This window comes from Podarcis cretensis (assembly GCF_951804945.1).
Source record: "Podarcis cretensis genome assembly, chromosome: 3".
NCBI classification, from domain to species: Eukaryota; Metazoa; Chordata; class Lepidosauria; order Squamata; family Lacertidae; genus Podarcis; species Podarcis cretensis.
The window spans coordinates 16,903,789-16,921,142 of record NC_137172.1 but is presented as its reverse complement, the minus strand read 5'-3'; the positions used below and the strand labels follow the sequence as shown (position 1 = coordinate 16,921,142).

The 17,354-nt window shown below is 41.8% G+C and overlaps 2 protein-coding genes across 4 annotated transcripts in view; one reads left to right on the top strand and one right to left on the bottom strand.

Moving 5' to 3' along the window:
- The window catches only part of ATL2 (atlastin GTPase 2), a 29,648-nt gene extending 28,193 nt beyond the window's left edge, over nt 1–1,455 (top strand). The window contains exons 13-14 of one of the 3 annotated variants that reach the window (XM_079968734.1): nt 603–617; nt 719–1,235. In XM_079968734.1, coding sequence (XP_079824860.1) covers nt 603–617; nt 719–826 — 123 coding nt within the window. In that variant the 3' untranslated portion in view covers nt 827–1,235. The other 2 variants (XM_079968735.1, XM_079968733.1) reach the window with 2 other exon arrangements.
- Nucleotides 1,456–3,612: 2,157 nt separating this feature from the next.
- EIF4A3 (eukaryotic translation initiation factor 4A3) lies at nt 3,613–14,206 on the bottom strand. Its single transcript, XM_079968897.1, has 12 exons — nt 13,883–14,206; nt 12,133–12,205; nt 10,904–10,970; nt 10,567–10,629; nt 9,458–9,590; nt 8,929–9,009; nt 7,034–7,175; nt 6,264–6,402; nt 6,007–6,122; nt 5,310–5,417; nt 4,745–4,872; nt 3,613–4,009 (listed from the first exon to the last, which is right to left on the bottom strand). The coding sequence occupies exons 1-12, from the start codon at nt 14,046–14,048 to the stop codon at nt 3,993–3,995; spliced, it is 1,233 nt and encodes a 410-aa protein (XP_079825023.1). The 5' UTR covers nt 14,049–14,206; the 3' UTR covers nt 3,613–3,992.
- Between the last annotated feature and the right edge of the window lie 3,148 nt (nt 14,207–17,354).

Sequence of the window (17,354 nt, the reverse complement as noted above, 5' to 3'; positions counted from 1 at the left end):
CTACTGCAAAGCCACCCATGGATATAGTACATAGCAGCTTCTATAGATTTACTCGGAATGTTTTTTAAATTCTCACTTGCTTATTGATTCTTCTCGTGGAAATGACCTTTTATTGATTAAAACTTGCTCCATGCCCAGGAACTTGGGAATCTCCCTTCTACAGAGTTGGGTCATTGGTTCATCTTGCTCGGTATAGTCAACACTGACTGGCAGAAGCTCTCTAGTTTTCTCAGCCTGACCTGAAAATGCTGGGAACTGAACCTGTATCTTCAGCATACACAGCAGATCCTGTACCGCTAATAGCCAGATGCTTTTCATTTGGAGAAAGCTTTTTTTACTGTTCCTGAACTCTCTTTTGGTGCAAGACCTTGGTTGATTGTGGTATAGAACTGTCAAAGCTGCACTCCAAATCTTTGGTGAATTTGAATAACCTGTTCTAAACTTTAAGGCCCAGCAGTTAGTATTTAGAAGGCAGACCCCAGCCTACAAGATCAGCCTGTAGATTTTGAAAGCAAAAGCTGTCTTGTTCAGTGTCTAACTCCTATCCTTCACTACTGACCTTACACCTTCCTGTCTCTTGTCTCTTTCTTCCTTTGCTTCAGAGGAGTCCCAAGAAGGTGAGAATATCAGTGGGGACTGTCTTTAACACCCAGACTGCTTTCCCCTTCCCCCTGCTCTCTGCCAACTGCTTTTCTAACAACTCGCTTCCATGTTTTAGGTGTGTTCCAAATTCTTTGAAGTTGTTAGACGTCGAGTGATTCGCCGTGCTCTTACCTCAGCACAACGGCAGCGGCTCTCATCCAACAATAACAAGAAGAAAAATTAGCCAGTATTTTTACCCTTTTCTTTTTCTTTTCTTTTCTTTTCTTTTCCTTTCCTTTCTGAAGCATTCACACTTAACTCGTATAGACAGTAAGCAGGACCATCTGGCCCACTTTACATAAATGCTATAAACATACCAGGTTGAAGATGCATTATAGGGTATGAAATTGCACCTGACGTTCTAGGAATTGTAAAGTGATTTGGATTCAGTCAAATACTACATAGGAGGAAACCACTTAATGCTCTGGAAATTATTAACCATATGCTGGTAGCCAAACTCATCTTTTTTTTTTCCTTTTTGTATTATACTTTGGGATGCATTTCATACATGGTTTTAATTTTTGTTCTGTCTAATTTCTTTTTTTATGTTTCAGCGGGTTTGGGGTTTTGAGTTACGTTTATTTATTTTTGTACATTTCTCATGCTGCAGGTGATAAAACCTCTTGGTGATAATTTGATTGAGGATACTATGAGACAATCGGTTACAAACTCTCTCAAAGCAGGCCTGACTGAACAGATGTCTCAGCATGCCAGATTAAAGACAGATTGACCATTCATCTCCTTTCATCTGCCTGCCCATCCTAGACTTGCTTGCTGTACAATGAGAACTCAATAAACCAAAGTTTACATTGACTCTAGAGAAGTAGATTATTCTGACTGGCTTCTCAATTTGCTGCCGTCACATTGTGGGAGGGTGCGGGTGCAGGGTAAGAAGTTTTGATGGCTTTTAAGGCTTTCTCCTTTTTTTTTTTGCTTCTGAGACACAGCCCAATGCCACAGAGAACAGGAAAGTGAGGTCTCGGCTATGACACTAGTGTACCCAGGGGGAGGTGGTGTGGGCTCTGTCTTGCAGAAACATATCCACTGTAAAAGGGTTTTTCAGGGAAGTAATTTATCGAGCCTATACAAGGAAATCTTTTAACAGAATGTACGTAGCCACAAAATATCCCATCAAATATTTTAACTTTGTGAACACTTGTAAACCGTTAACATGATGAATCCAGCTGACATATCAGCGGTCGCAGTCAGCTGCGGAGTCATGTTTGAGCCACTACATTTAGCTACTCCTTGCTTTTCTGCCTTTTCTACCAGTATTACCCAAATGCATGTATATTATCTCCACAGAAATTACATTTAGAGGTAACAATTGTAACCAAGGAAGCTATCTTCAAGTGTACATTGTCTTGCCTTTTAAACTTTGGAGACCTTGTCCTACAGGATATGCGTATTGAGAAACGAGAGCAGATTTTTCTCTGCAGTTTTAGCCTTCATGTATATATAATGCCATTAATACGACTCACGGGGGAGAAAATCCATCCAAAAACAAAAGCCGTTGCCTACAGCTACAAAGCAATGAGTTAGGATTGTCTGTACAGTGTGTCTAGTTATTTTTTAAGAAACCACAGGGCATGTAAAAAATATAAATATATAAATACAATTTTGTATCAAAGTTTTGTAGTTTATGGCAAAACCTGGTTCTGTGATAGGCAAAGTACAGTCCCTGTAAAGGAATGTTTGTGGCTCATGTAAATGTGTGAATGCATCAACACAATTTGGAGTTTTTTGATATATTTGTGATATTTACTGCCTTGAGCACTGCAATCTCACCCCCATGGGAAATCAGTGGGAATGTTTGTTGTGAAACTTTGTCCTCAGTTGCATTTTAAAGTTATTTCCTGTAATTTATTTTCCGGTACATTATTAAAATCAATTGTGTATATATGAAATTAAACTCATGATTTTTATTTAGAAATGTTGATGTAACTTTACTGTATCAACTATATAGCATCTCTTGATGTGCTGGCCAGCAATGGTTATTTGTAAGCATAAGAGACTAACTTTTACAAAATGGTGTTCAGTTCTCTGTGCAACTTAAGTGCCAGTCAAAGTTCATTACACGGCAAAGAGCCAACAGCGCCCAACAGGCGCTGCTACTAAAGAAGAAGAGGGGAGGAGGCTATTTTTCACAACTCAGCCTTCAGCCGCCCCATACTGCTTTCCACCTAGTTCTGCAAGGTGTCCCCAACTCTCGAACAGATTTTAAAGAGGTACTGCAATGGGGAGGAAGAATCAGCAAAAGTCAGCTATCAGCAGAGGTATGCGCTGGATCAAAAGCTGTCCAACTGGATTCAACCCCCAAATGTTTAAATACAGTAAGCGTTCTGTACAGGAACACTGAGGGAGATAGGGCTGCTAACTTTCATTTAATTCACCTTGGAGAGGAGCTGAACCATTATTGTGGTCCACACTTCAAATGAAGACCACATTAGTGACCAACCTGAGCATCATTGTTAAAGGCTAGAAACAGCATTCAACCATTTAAAAAGCACTACAGAATGAAAGTCCAAATGCAAATGCTGCCTAACCATAGTTGATACATTACAGTCACTTTAAGGTAACTCGGAGTGTACATAACTGTGGCAATACTGTATGGTCATCTGTACTGCTCTAGCAAAGCAGTGAATCTTAACATGCATCTGCATCTGCCGTAAAATATGGCGTGGTAAAATCTTTTATCAGTACTTGCAATACACACAAATTGTAAGTTACCACTTCCCTGCTATAAATACATAAATAAGATTTTAGAACAGTGAAAAAAGCATGAAAATGTCTACAGTGCATTCACTTGCACTGCACCTTTAATTAGAAAATATATAAAATAGCTCATCAGACACTTCATTTAAATTGACCTCTTCACTTGCTAATTAAAAATCATTTGACCTTGTTTGAGAGGCATGACACCAGAACAACTTGTTCTAAAGCACCAGTTGCCATTCAGCTGACAAGGACTTTATATGAAAACTTCATTGTTTTTAATCAGAAAAAAGATAGTAGCAGGTAGGATGACAATGAACACCTTATTTACAGAGATGCTACTTTTACAGCTTCCATCAAGAAAATTAAAAAGACAATTTTCTACATTTAGGATATTCCCACAATGACAATGTTTTTTTAAAAAAAATACCACCACAAACTTGTAGCTGCTTCCAATATGCTTTTCACCAACTCTGATCTTTCAGAACCATATTCAGAAGTACAGGCCTAATTGAATCAGATGTACATAGAATTATTTTAGAGTTACAACAATATGGTCTTAAGATAAGAAGCCGTGAACAGCAGCCGGTGCTGTAACAAATCACAGCTAAAAGTCTTCAGTCCATCCTGTTCCTTCAAATAAGGTCAGCAACTAGATTAAAGAAAGAGATAACATATTGAAGGCATGATAATGAGCTGAACGCAAACAGTATTTATCACAATACTTGAGGGTCAAGCCAAACATTTATCCATTTGACATGGCTTACAGCTTTATGCGCATGAACAAAGAGATGAAATTATGCTTAGGGACCAGCTGGAGAGACGTGATTGCAATACACAGAAGGCTGGGGAGATAGTTGAGCACAGTGGATAGTGTCCAATACGGAGGAGCACAGAGCCCTGGATTCCTAATATCCACCACATATTCCATTATGAAGTATATGGCTAAGAAAATGCAACTAACTTTGACAGGGAATGCATGTGGATAGAGATAAGTTTAAGAGAGCAGCTTATCTGAACTCTCAGGGTTCTGTTTTTATTTCCTTGCTATTTGCACAGGCTTGCTTAGCGTTAATATTTGTGCGTCATTCCATAACATCATCTCTCATCTATCAACAGGATTCCAGCTGGGACAGCAGGTCCAATTTAAACTGTCTGTACTGTACAGCAGAAATACAATTATGGAGCCTGTTCATCACTGAGCTGGCATGCTGCGTGTGATGGAAGGCCTATCTTCCTTCCCTTCAGCAATCTTGAAATCACAAAGCTTCGGTTTGATTAGTGAATAGCAATTTATTTCATACAAGCAATGTAACCAGTCAATCCAAAGAAGATGATGGCTATCTGCCTGAGTAGGACCAGGTTAGGCAAAGAATCAGATACTCACCATTCATAGGCATTTCATCAATCTGAGTGGAATAGTACTGCTCAATGTCTCGCAGAATACGGATGTCGTCATTCTTTACAAAGTTGATGGCGACACCTTTCCGGCCGTAGCGGCCTGATCTACCAATCCTGGTGGGGCAAGAGCGGGACTCAGAATCAGTGAAATTAAATAAGCAATCACACAAATCAGAATTTTCCTAGACTGTTTATTTTTTACATTTGTTTACATTTATCTTGATCAGGGCAACCAAAAACAACTTCAACCAACCAAAAAACTACTAATGATGGACATGTGCCATATATTCTAGAAAACAATTAATCTTACAAGTTTTTTAAAAGACACATCTTTTATGTTAAATATAAGTTTGTGAAGGACTTAAAAAAAGCAGGAGCATTTTCTTTGTTAAACACCATATTCTGAAAAGTGTCCCCCCAAAACATCCAAGTATCTCCCTTTTCACTTGCTCCCCCGTTTTTAGACAGCTGGAGAGGGAAAGCTGCTCCCCCAAAACCTTTTTCAAAGCTTCCCATTGCAAAATAAGAGTTTAATATATGTGCACACTTACCTGTGTATATACAATTCTCTGTTGTTTGGCAAGTCATAGTTAATAATCAGGGACACCTGAGGAACATCCAAACCTCTGGCCCAAACATCTGTAGAAATAAGAACTCGGCTGTAGAGAGAAAAAGAAAAAAGCAGTTACTGAATTGCAGAGACCCTCATAAATTACACTTGTTCCTTTGTCTGCAAAAATTACTGCAAAAGATCCAAGTAGAAAGGAAAATGTCTCACAGACTTGTGTTTTCTGCAAATATACAAAGAGTTGTCCGCGATTTTACAATGGCATGCATGCAATTTTCAGGATGAAATTTCATTTCAAAGTTCTATGTAGCTACTTCACAAGACTTGTTCAGCTGTGCATTCATTCTATCTGCATTCTTCTGCTGGGATAACCCTGTTCTTTTTGCCTTTTGCAAAGCGAGGACAGACAAAGGGTACTGGCCAACTTAAAACACACACACAATCTTGGTAAAAGTCTCTGGGGAAAGGTAAAACATAAATGGAGTTAATAATTATATATATATGCTTCTGTTCCCATGAGAAATAGGTCAGGATCTTATTCTGCATAATTCTGGGTCCTGCTCTGCCCACTGTTGGGGGGGGGGGGAGAGAAACCCTAACAACCTTTCCAGTAGGATAACGTGGCTCTCCTTCCAAAAATGTTCCCCCATCCCTGCTATATTCAAAAATTGCTGCCATACCTTGCCCCAGATCTGAATTCTTTCATGATGGACTCCCTTTCCTTCTGGGGCATGTCACCGTGCATGGATGAAACAGTGAAGTTTGCTTCTCTCATCTTCTCAGTCAGCCAGTCAACCTGAGCCGGGGAGCAGTCAGTTAATTTTTAAATTTGGCAGGAGTAATCCTCCCAAAAAAGTTAGCTTTAGTTTTGCCCAACTGTCAGTGCCAACATGAATCATTACTTGACTAAATCAGGCATTGTTCGTTGCTGACGTACCTTTCTCTTGGTGTTACAGAAGATGACAGCCTGAGTGATGGTGAGTGTGTCATACAGGTCACACAATGTATCAAACTTCCATTCTTCCCTCTCCACCGCCACAAAGAACTGTTTGATCCCTTCTAGCGTCAACTCATCACTGGATAGAGGCAGGAGAGGGGAGAAATTTTGAGCTGATTGACTTTAAATTGTTAAGACATTACATTTATAAAACTGAACATCTATTACTGCAGTGTTATTCTCTAGAACTGTCCATTCAAGTCTACAGGAATGTCTGTAGGTAAATTGCCAGATGGTAATATAGTGCAAATCTGTCCAATTTTAAAACTCAGTAGTTGATTCTGCAATTAACAAGGCAAAGAGAAGTGACACAATGTGGTGGATAAGAGCTGGAAAGTCCCCACCTGAGCCACAAACCTATTAAGTGGCCTTAGGATAGTCAATAACCTCTCAGCCTCTGCTTGCACCTTCCCATTTGTAATACGGGAATAACAATTTACAGTATGTTTTTTGAATACGCAGGCAAAGTGCTATACAAATGCTAAGTACAATGTTTACAAAATACTTTTGTATCTGCCTCAAGAAAACCCAGTGGGGCCAAAATCCCAGTTTTCATACCCTCCAGAAGAATTTAGACAGCAGGACAAGGATCAGGAAGGAAACAATCAAATGCATTCAGATATTTAACACTGTCACTGTCATCAGATTCAGAACTACTAATATAAGAGGAAGCACCAACATGAGCTAAACTCGTAAACTCACTCACTCACCGCTTGACCAGAATGCGGATGGGGTCAGTCATGAATTTGTTGGTCATCTCCAATATCTCATGTGGCAAGGTGGCACTGATCAGAACCACCTGTGTTGCTGGAGGAAGGTATCTGTACACATCATAAATTTGCTCTTTAAAACCTAGATGAACCAAACAAGAGAGGGTACATTTGAGAACCTTATTGTACCTTGGTGAACATTTATTACAACCAAAGCCACTCCATTTTTTTCCCCTCCATGCCCGATCACTATAGTCCATGTGTTGGTAACCTCTAGGCTGGATTACAATGCACTCTATTGGGCTTGGTCTGGAAGCTCCAGCTGGTGCAGAATGGATTGGCTGCCCATTTACTACCAAACAAGGCTTAAGGTCTCTCTATTCCTTTACAAAGCCCCAGGCAACTTAAGTCCAGAGTACCCCAGAAACTGCTTGGGTAGGAGTATTGCTGTCTGTCTGCTGAACTGGTGAGGTTTATTTGACATAGGTAAAGGTAAAAAGGTAAAGGACCCCTGGACGATTAAATCCAGTCAAAGGTGACTATGGGGTTGCAGCACTCATCTTGCTTTCAGGCCGAGGGAGCCGGCATTTGTCCACAGGACGTGTGGGTCATGTGGCCAGCATGACTAAACCGTTTCTGGCACAATGGAACACCGTGACAGAAGCCAGAGCGCACGGAAATGCTGTTTTATCTTCCTGCCACAGCGGTACCTATTTATCTACTTGCACTGGCATGCTTTTGAACTGCTAGGTTGGCAGGAGCATTTAGTCATTTTATATTGCCCGGGACAACCCAAAGTGACTTGCAATCAAACAAAATACAAGCTAGCAGTTCTGCAAGCTGTTAACGAATGAAGCACTGGCAATCGTAGAACTGAAGAGTTGGAAAAAGACCACGAGGATCATCTAGTCTAACCCCCTGCGATGCAGAAAACTTTTGCCCGACACGGAGCTCAAACTCACCTTTCATCACTTTACCCCTCCAATCTAAAAAGGTAAGGTGCACTCACACTTGTTTTAATATTATGGCATAAAGCTTCGGGGGGGGGGGGGGGGCTACAGCTGCAGATGACACTTGGCCACAGATTTTTCCTGCCTACTCTCCAAATAATTATTTGGTGCCTTGCCGATAATTAACAAGTACATTGGTACCTCGGTTTACAAACTTAATCCGTTCCAGAAGTCCGTTCTTAAACCAAGGCGCACTTTCCCTAATGAGTCCTCCCGCCACTGGTGCCTTCCACTGTTTTGTTTCTGTTCATAGACCGAGGTAAAATTCGCTAACGGGAACACTACTTCCGGTTTTGTGGAATTCTTATACTGAATAGTTCATAAACAGGGCTGTTCTTAAACCGAGGTACCACTGTATACAGTCATACCTCGGGTTGAAGACGCTTCGAGTTAAGCGTGTTCGAGTTGCGCTCTGCGGCAACCCGGAAGTAACAAAGCACGTTACTTCCGGGTTTTGCCGCTTGCGCATGCCCAGATGCTCAAAATGACGTCACACGCATGCGCAGAAGTGGCGAAAAGCGATGCATGAGTGCGCAGACGTGCCATCGCTAGTTACGTTTACCTCTACATGTGAACAGGGATCCGGAACGGATCCCGTGCGTATCTAGAGGTACCACTGTAATGGTATTTTTTATCATTATGTGGTAGTGACCCTAGAAAGCACTTACAGATTTCTCAATGAAAAATAGCACATGATTTCTGGCAAGTTAGCCCTCAGTAACCATCCTGATGCCACTTGGAAGGAGTTTCCAAGTATTTTTATGACAGAAAAACACACATTTCTCCGACACTTTAGGCAAACTTGTTTTGGATTTTTATAGAAAAAAACCATGACTTGCATCCACAACAAAAGTTTAGGACATTGGGGGTAAAATAATTATTTACCTTTATTGAGCATCTCATCAGCTTCATCCAAAACCAACATTTTGATGGCACGAGTTCTTAGACTTCTGCGACGGATCATATCTGAAAGATTTCAGATTTGCATCAGGAAACAGGGATCTAGCAGAGATGCTGAGTCACTTCTTATTCTGCAAACTGATGGCTCAGAGGAGCAAAGGGAGTCTGATCTCAATTGGAATTATGACAGCAGTGGTATACTTCCCAAGTACACAAAAATCAAAAATCTGATTATACAAAAGTTACAAAGCACAGCACTACTCAACCTAATTTCATGTAGTTCCCACATTGTATTTCTGTTTATATGGTGCTTTCATTGATTGTTTAAAACTAAGACAAAGTGCAGAATAAGGGAGGAATGAGGACGATGGGGGTAAGAGAACCACAGCTGTAGTTCCACACCTGGAGCACAGACTGAAGACTGAAAAGTATCTTGAGCATAAAGCTTACAAGCATTTACTCAAAACATTAAGGCAAATTCTTTGGTTTTCCTTAATAAAATTAATCTTCTCACCAAATACACGCCCCGGTGTGCCAGCAACAACATGCTGTCCGTAATCCAGCTTCCTGATGTCTTCACCAACATTGGTCCCACCAATACAAGCATGACACTGGACATTCATGTAGTCACCAAGAGCAAGAAGCCCCTGCAGGAGCAAGCACACAAACAGCTTATATTCAAGGGTACTACACAACCCAAACAGTAACTGAACCAGGGACCCTGGCAAGAGCCATGACATCTCCTGTGAATGCATGTGTCAGAGACTGAAGAAGCGCATTCTCCTATATGTAAAGACTACAGTGGTACTTCTGGCTGCAAACAGGATCCATTCCGGAGGCCCATTCGCAACATGAAAGGAACGCAACCCGCAGCAGTGCGCCTGCGCATGTACAGGTTGCAATTCGCCGCTTCTGCGCATGACGTCATTTTGCACATCTGTGCATGCGGCAAAACCCGGAAGTAACCCTTTCCGGTACTTCCGGGTCGCAACCTGAAAAAAATGTAACATGACGCAAACGTAACATGAGGTATGACTGTATTTCATTTTCTAAGTCAGGAGTGTTTGACTTCTTTTGTCTTGTTGCTGCAGCCATTTCTACAGCTGTTCAATAGATTCAAAAGTGCTAAATGGCGCAATGCATTCTATATACATCACCCTGCTGTTCTACTTTTCTTCTATCATACAACTCCAGGCGGCACGCAAAGGGCTCCCTGGCAGTCTTCCATCCAAGCACTGACCCAATTCAAACGTGCTTAGCATTTGGAAGGTTGCTGCAATCCTGTGGTCTCAAACCACGCCTGAGACTTGCTGCTAATTACAAGATGCTACTGTAGGCAAATTATGGGCTTTCAGAATTTAAATCAGGAGAGACCACTGTGACTGTGCTAAGTGTTAACTCTAAGGGCGCTTGTATGCAGCACCATGCTGTTTAGGCAGTTACAGAAACATTTGCAGCCACTCTAGAAGCATCCACAGGGCACTGAGGCTTCAATATAATGCTGCACCCACCTGAGATAACTGAGCTGCTTGTAGTGGAAGGAGAACAGAGCTTGTCACAGTGCCTAAAAATGCTGCAGCATTCCATTTTCATAAGTTACAATATTGTATGAGATTTGCTTACCTTCTGAATCTGTACTGCCAATTCTCTGGTAGGTGCCAATATCAATGCTTGCGTTTCACGAACCTGATTGAAACGAAACAGTTTAAGTGTTGCAGCCTTCATTCCTTCTAAAATGTTATTTGAAATTTGAAGTGTTCACATATCAACTTATGATCTCCCTTAATGAGACAAAGCATGCATAGAGTATTTGGGATGAAATCCCATGTTCAAAAAATATAATTAATCTGGAACGTTGTCCTTGGTCAATGTTAAGACAATGAGAATATATACTATAACTAGTCAGAACACTATTTGCATCTTCAAAAGTAAGTGTCGAGTATTTGTGTTCCAAAGGTACCTGGATGTCCAGACACTGTAGAACGGAGATGGAAAACGTTGCTGTTTTGCCTGTTCCAGACTGTGATCTAGAAAGAATAGTATTTTTAATAGCTGTGTCTGAAAACATAAGCAATAAATATCACCATATACAATATTATCCTTGTTGAGTACTATCAAAATATTTTTGACAGATTATCCATTAATGAAACCAGATACGTAAATCTACCTGAGACCAGCCTCCAAATAAAATTTAAGACTAATATATGTACTGTGCTAATCAATTCTAAATGGAACAAACTTTGTCTACTGGGATTATCTGCATTACTGCTTATTTAACCTAAGATAAAAGTGGTTTACAATAGATAAAGCTAATACTAGAACTTACATGCAAAATAAGTGAGAATTCTCCTGAACATCTAGATTCTAATTTTGCACAGTTATAGGTATATGGTCACAATGAGATCAATGTGGGAGGTCACCTACAGCTACCTATGAATGCCATCTATGATAAAATTACCAGATTTTTTTCAATGAATCCAGGGACACTTTTCAACGTCAATGGATTTTGTATGGGGACTGATTTGTAAATCCGGGGACTGTCCCCGGGAAACGGGGATGTCTGGTAACCTTAATCTATGAAAAACTATACCTACAGGTAAGAATTATAGCTGTGTGGGATTGTGTCAGAGAGTAAAAGACACCAAGTAAAGGCATCTCTTTCAAAATGGTTCATGGAGACAGCAGTTCTACACATGCTTACTAGTGAGCAAGTCCCAATGAACCCAATGGGATTTAGTTTTGAGTAAACATGCCATAAATTGCCCTCTTGAACTTACTCTAGTCCTGTGCATTCAAAAGTATCATTCCTTAAAATCTAAGAACATGGCAAGAGCTGAGTAAAGAATGAAGCTGGTGAGTTGGGGGGGGGCTGTTGGGGGCCTGACACTGCAATCCTGTGAGGAAAACCTTGACCCCCTTTAGAGTGGGGAGTTTTAATTGGACTGCTATTACTTTTAAAATAAATAAATAGGAACCTATTTTTTTAATGCAAGTTTCTAAGCGGAGGTCCAATTACCTTCTGTCATGGATGCTTTAACTGCGATTCTTGCATTGCAGGGGGGTTGGACTAGATCACCCTTGCAGACCCTTCCAACTCTTTTTATTCAATTAACTATTTAGTTCATTTAGTCTAACAATATCCCAAAGTCCTGTGTGTGTGTGTGTGTGTGTGTGCGCAATTTCACTTACTGTGCAATCACATCTCTTCCTTTAATGATCTGTTTGATAGCTCTCTGCTGGATAGCTGAAGGCTTCTCAAAACCTACAAAATTCATTTGTAAAATTTAGATTTACATTGGCCAGAGCAATACTGTAATAAAACCAACATTTAGAAACCAAAGTACTGAAATCTATAGCTGTTGGCACTCAATTTTAAAGAGTAATAGGAGCTAGGGAGGAGACTGGGGAGAGGAAGGAAAAAGTGACAGCCATGTGCCAACATTTATTATTTGGGAATGAAAGTGGTCAACGACAATGTGCAAACTTCGCACATCTCTAAATTCACAAAGTAAAAATTCAATGAGGGAGGCAGCTACAAATGACCAAGAAGGGGAAGTTTGGTTTGATGTCTCCGTAAATAACAAAGGGTTGTATCAAACTATCATATTCAGAGTACACCCACTGAAGTCAGCAGACTTAAATAATGACTAAGTTAAGTCCTCTGATTTCAACTGGTTTACTCTTGAGTATGGTTTAAAACTGATACAACCTTTTGCATTTATGGGAGAAAAGAGGAAGAAACTTCAAATCTAGGGTAGTTAACATGGTACTTTCCAGGTGTTCTTAGACTAGATGTCCCATCACCCTGTTGTAGTTGGGGCAGATCAGAGCTCAAGTCCAATAGCACCACTGCTTTATATGATTGAAGTCAGATTTATTTCAGAACAAATCCTATCTTGAGCACACTTTCCAACAGCAATTCTCATCACAATCCGCTTCCCCTTTCCCTTTTGTATTGTGTCTTGTAGACTTTGATACACCAACACAAAGGAGAGGCCCTCCCCCCCAAAACACACAAAAACCAGCGCGCCCGTTAAAACTGATGTAGCTGATGTTTTGGAATGCAGTAGCAATACAATACATACTAAAAGTGTATGTAGGCACTGCTATAGGTGCAGCATAATACCCATTCCGCATTTGTATGAACTTGATCATTTAGTGTGGCGGCGCTTTACACCTTGGAACTCCCTGCCAATTGATATTAAGCAGGAGACTTCACTGCTTCGAGGAATTCACTTTGTTTTTACAATCAAGCTGCGTATAAATTTCATGGAAGTAAAACAAATAACCCAATGAAAACACATGTGGGGACGAATTACAATGGGACTACATTTAAACGGCCTCGGTCCTGTATACCTGAAGGAGCATCTCCACCCCCATCGTTCAGCCCGGACACTGAGATCCAGCGCCGAGGGCCTTCTGGCGGTTCCCTCGCTGCGAGAAGTGAAGTTACAGGGAACCAGACAGAGGGCCTTCTCGGTAGTGGCGCCCGCCTTGTGGAACGCCCTCCCTTCAGATATGAAGGAAATAAGCAGCTATCCTATCTTTAAAAGACATCTGAAGGCAGCCCTGTTTAGGGAAGTTTTTAATATTTAACGCTGTAGTGTTTTTAACATTCGATTGGGAGCCGCCCAGAGTGGCTAGATGGGCGTGGTATAAATGATAAATTATTATTATTATTAAAAAATAATAAATCTTATATAGCGTTCCTTTGAATTGTTTTCGAATCTTAACGCCGTTATTTAAATCTCACACCGGCGCCTACCTGGGCAGAGGAGGATACATAAAAAGCACCGAACGCAAGTAAGAATAACGGCCGAAACCGTCCCGGGGGGGGGGGCGGGGAGCTGCTTCGCTTCCCTCCCTCCCTCCCTCCCGCCCTACTTCCGCGGTGAGGGCCGCGCGGCCAGCCCCCCCCCCGCCGGCTCCGCGCGCGCACCGTAGGCGTAGATGCCGCGCAGGAGGTCCTCGCGGAGGCCCATGGTGTCGAAGGTGGGGGTGACGTCCACCTCCTCGCTGGTCTCGAACTCCACTTTGGTCATGTCCTCCTCCTTCAGCAGCCGCTTTCGGGCCGAGCCCGCCGAACCTCCCGTAGGCCCCGACATCCCGCTCGCGGCTTCTTCTTCTAGCCCTTTCGACGCCGCCACAGGAGACCTCCTTCGACCGAACCGGCCTCGACCGAGGAGATGCCCGCACGACGCGCCGGAGGAGCGAAGGCCTTAACGCGACACGCACCCCGCGCGAGACCGCCGGGGATTTGCGCATGCGCCCCAGTCGCCCCGTTCCCGACGCGCTCAAATGGACGTAAGCACGCTCGATGCTCGTTCAAAATCCTGCGCCCGGGCGGCGTTGCGTCACTCCCATAGAGATAGGAACTTAGAGGTGCCAGGGATATTTCTTAGAGTGAAACAGCCTTTCTTAACCTTGGGCCCCTAGATGTTAGAATTGTAGAGTTGGAAGGGACCATGAGGTTCATCGTCCAGCTCTGAAAGATTCAGGATTTATTTATTTTTGTTTATTTGTTTTTTTATATTTGTTTATTTTCGACCTCTGAGTTTCAGGATTTTTTTTTTGCCCAATGTAGGTTTCAGAGATTAAGAGGCTCGTGTTTTACAGACTGAGCTGTCCCACCTACTGACCGTTGTTGGACTACAGCTCCGGCATCCCTGACCGCTGGTCCTGCTAGCTAGGGATGATGGGAGTTGTAGTCCAACAACATCTGGGGACCCAAGGAGAAAGCTCCATAGAAATCAAGAAGGAAGCTCATTGTAGATTTTAGCGTAGGTTTAATTATGTGTGTTTTAAGTGTTTTAGACTGAACCCAGTTTCATTTTCTTTAAATTGTTTCTAAATGCATGTCTTTCACATTTTTGTGTTCTGCTTTACATTTCTGGGGTGGAACCGTTAAATGGTTTACCACATGGCTTAAAACATCACATACAACATTACAAGTTAAAATAAAAAATGTAATAAAGGTACATATGTAATGCAGCATCAAAATTAACAGTGAAACAAAATGTTGTCGTTTTAAGTATTTTTAAAATACAAAAGTTTCCTCTTTTGTTTTGTGCAGGCTGGGGGTGAGGAATGTCAGGCATATGTCTATTTGCCATGTTTGAGGCAGGAGTTTTAAATGGGAAAGCAGTGCAGATTGAAGGGTTTGACAAAGTTGCCCAAAGCTTATTTTATAAACCTGCCACCCACTTCACTGAAAACATCTGCATTCACAACATACATTTAAACCCCACATGTACCCCTGAAAAGAATCCTAGTTAATGTAGTCTACTCACCACAAGCTACAATTCTCAGGATTCTTGGGTGTGTGGGTGTGGATGTGGGTGAATGTGCTTTGTGCAGTAAGGCTGGGTACATATTATACCTTTAACTGGTTTTAAAGCCAAGAGAACAGTACTTGTTCGTTTCGTTAAATATATAATAAATTGATAATTTACAGTTTATCGTTTCAGCTGCAATGTCTCAAATGTGAGATCAGGGGCGGCTTTCTGACACTAGAGAGCACGGCAAATGCAGGAATCTTACAACTACAGCATCCCTGACAAATGGGTATCCATTCTCTGCTTAAATACCTCCAGTGAAGGTGAGCCCATGAACTCTTGAGGCAGTCTGTTCCACAGTTAAACAGCTCTTACCATTAGACAGTTTCTTCCTGCAGTGGAGGTCTAGGATTCACCAGGGATTTGTGGCTGAGTGGGTCAACTGCACCACAGAGACCTGTATACCTCCCGAGCAGATTAGGCACTGTTGTCTTGAACAGGCACCCAGGTTGCTTGATGCATCTCCTATGGGTGACCATGGACTTGGAGTGTGCACAGCAGTAGAAGACCAGCAAATGTCTGAGCTTATGTGTGTGGCCAGGCTGCTGTGAGTGACTCAACCATTAGGTGAACTGAAGCAGCTGCCTCGGGCACCAGAAGCCCCCAAAGTGGCAGCTGAATCCTAAGTTCTTCATCCCTACTGCCATTCCTGCTTGCCAGGCAAGCAGAATAAAGTTTCCTCGGGTGCCTGATGGTCTGCTCCCAATGCCGTCTCTTTTCCTGCATAACTAGTTTTGTCTAATTTTGAACCAGAAATATTGTGGTGCACTATTCCTGGAATACTGCAATACCCAGCTGATGCAGGGAGCGAATGGAACAAGTTCCTATTCTATCTCCCAGTTCCAAAAATAGATTTAATACGAACACTCCACAAGTAGCAGACATACCAGATATTGCACTGATAATAATAGATACTGACACTTGATATTAGTCAATTGGCTGAGAAGCAATGCCAGTTGTTCGGGAAACACATAAGAACTACTTTTCCAATGGATTCTTGGGTACCCAAGAGCAAATAGAGGCTATAAAGTGCTTACTGCTGCAATGTTTCCAGGTTTACAAAACATACTCCAACAACATTTATTATGTCCATTGTGTAACCAAGCAGCCTCTTGACAGACACTTTAATCTCAAGAATTCTGGATTTTCTCAACTGTGTCAATTTCTCAACTGGCTGGCTGGCCCGTTGTGATATATCTTTGGTGCAGTGTTTGCATAAACCCATCCATTTACTTTTCACGCTCTGTGTAACTGTTAGCTCACTGCATACCAGTGGAGGTCCCAAGTGTTTCAGTTGGATAGCTTTCTGTTCTTCAGATAAAATAATGCAAAAACACAGCTATGTGAGCAGAACACTCACGTTTACATTAAAAATTGTGCCAGTTAGTAAAGGGATGTTTGCAGGAAAAACATTGCTATGCTGTAAATGAGTTTTCTGCACATAATAACCGCAGGGGGAAAAGTATCTGGTTGGTTTTGCATACCCTTTGAAATTTGGCAGAGGCCTGACAGTTAAATCAGCTATGATTAAGTGGGCACAAGACTTTGGTTATGACATTATGTTTGCTGACTGGGAACAGTTATGGACCACCGGTATAAAATTCACGGCATGTAATGCCTTAAGAGAAAATATTATGAAAATGATTTACAGGTGGTACATGACCCCGGTCAAGCTTGCAAAAATTTATCATTTGCCCAACAACAAATGCTGGAAATGTAATACGACTGAAGGTACCTTCTACCACCTTTGGTGGACTTGCCCGAGGATTAAGGCCTTCTGGGAAATGATTTATAATGAAATTAAGAAGGTACTTAAATGTACTTTTCATAAGAAACCAGAGGCATTTCTCCTGGGCATGGTCGGCCAATTGGTGTCAAGGAAGGATAGAACGTTTTTTATGTACGCTACTACAGCAGCAAGGATTCTCTTAGCAAAGTATTGGAAGACACAAGAACTACCCACGCTGGAAGAATGGCAAGCGAAGGTGTTTGACTATATGGGACTGGCGGAGATGACTGGCAGAATCCGTGACCAAGAAAAAGAGACGGTGGAAGAAGATTGGAGGAAATTTAAAG

Coding starts and splice junctions, on each gene's coding strand:
- EIF4A3 (XM_079968897.1), bottom strand. CDS start 14,048: ATGTCGGGGCCTACGGGAGGTTCGGCGGGCTCGGCCCGAAAGCGGCTG. Junction 10,971..12,132: donor GGAAGAGATGTGATTGCACA/GTAAGTGAAATT, acceptor TATTCTTTCTAG/ATCACAGTCTGGAACAGGCA. Junction 6,403..7,033: donor ATCCGCATTCTGGTCAAGCG/GTGAGTGAGTGA, acceptor GCCTCTATCCAG/TGATGAGTTGACGCTAGAAG.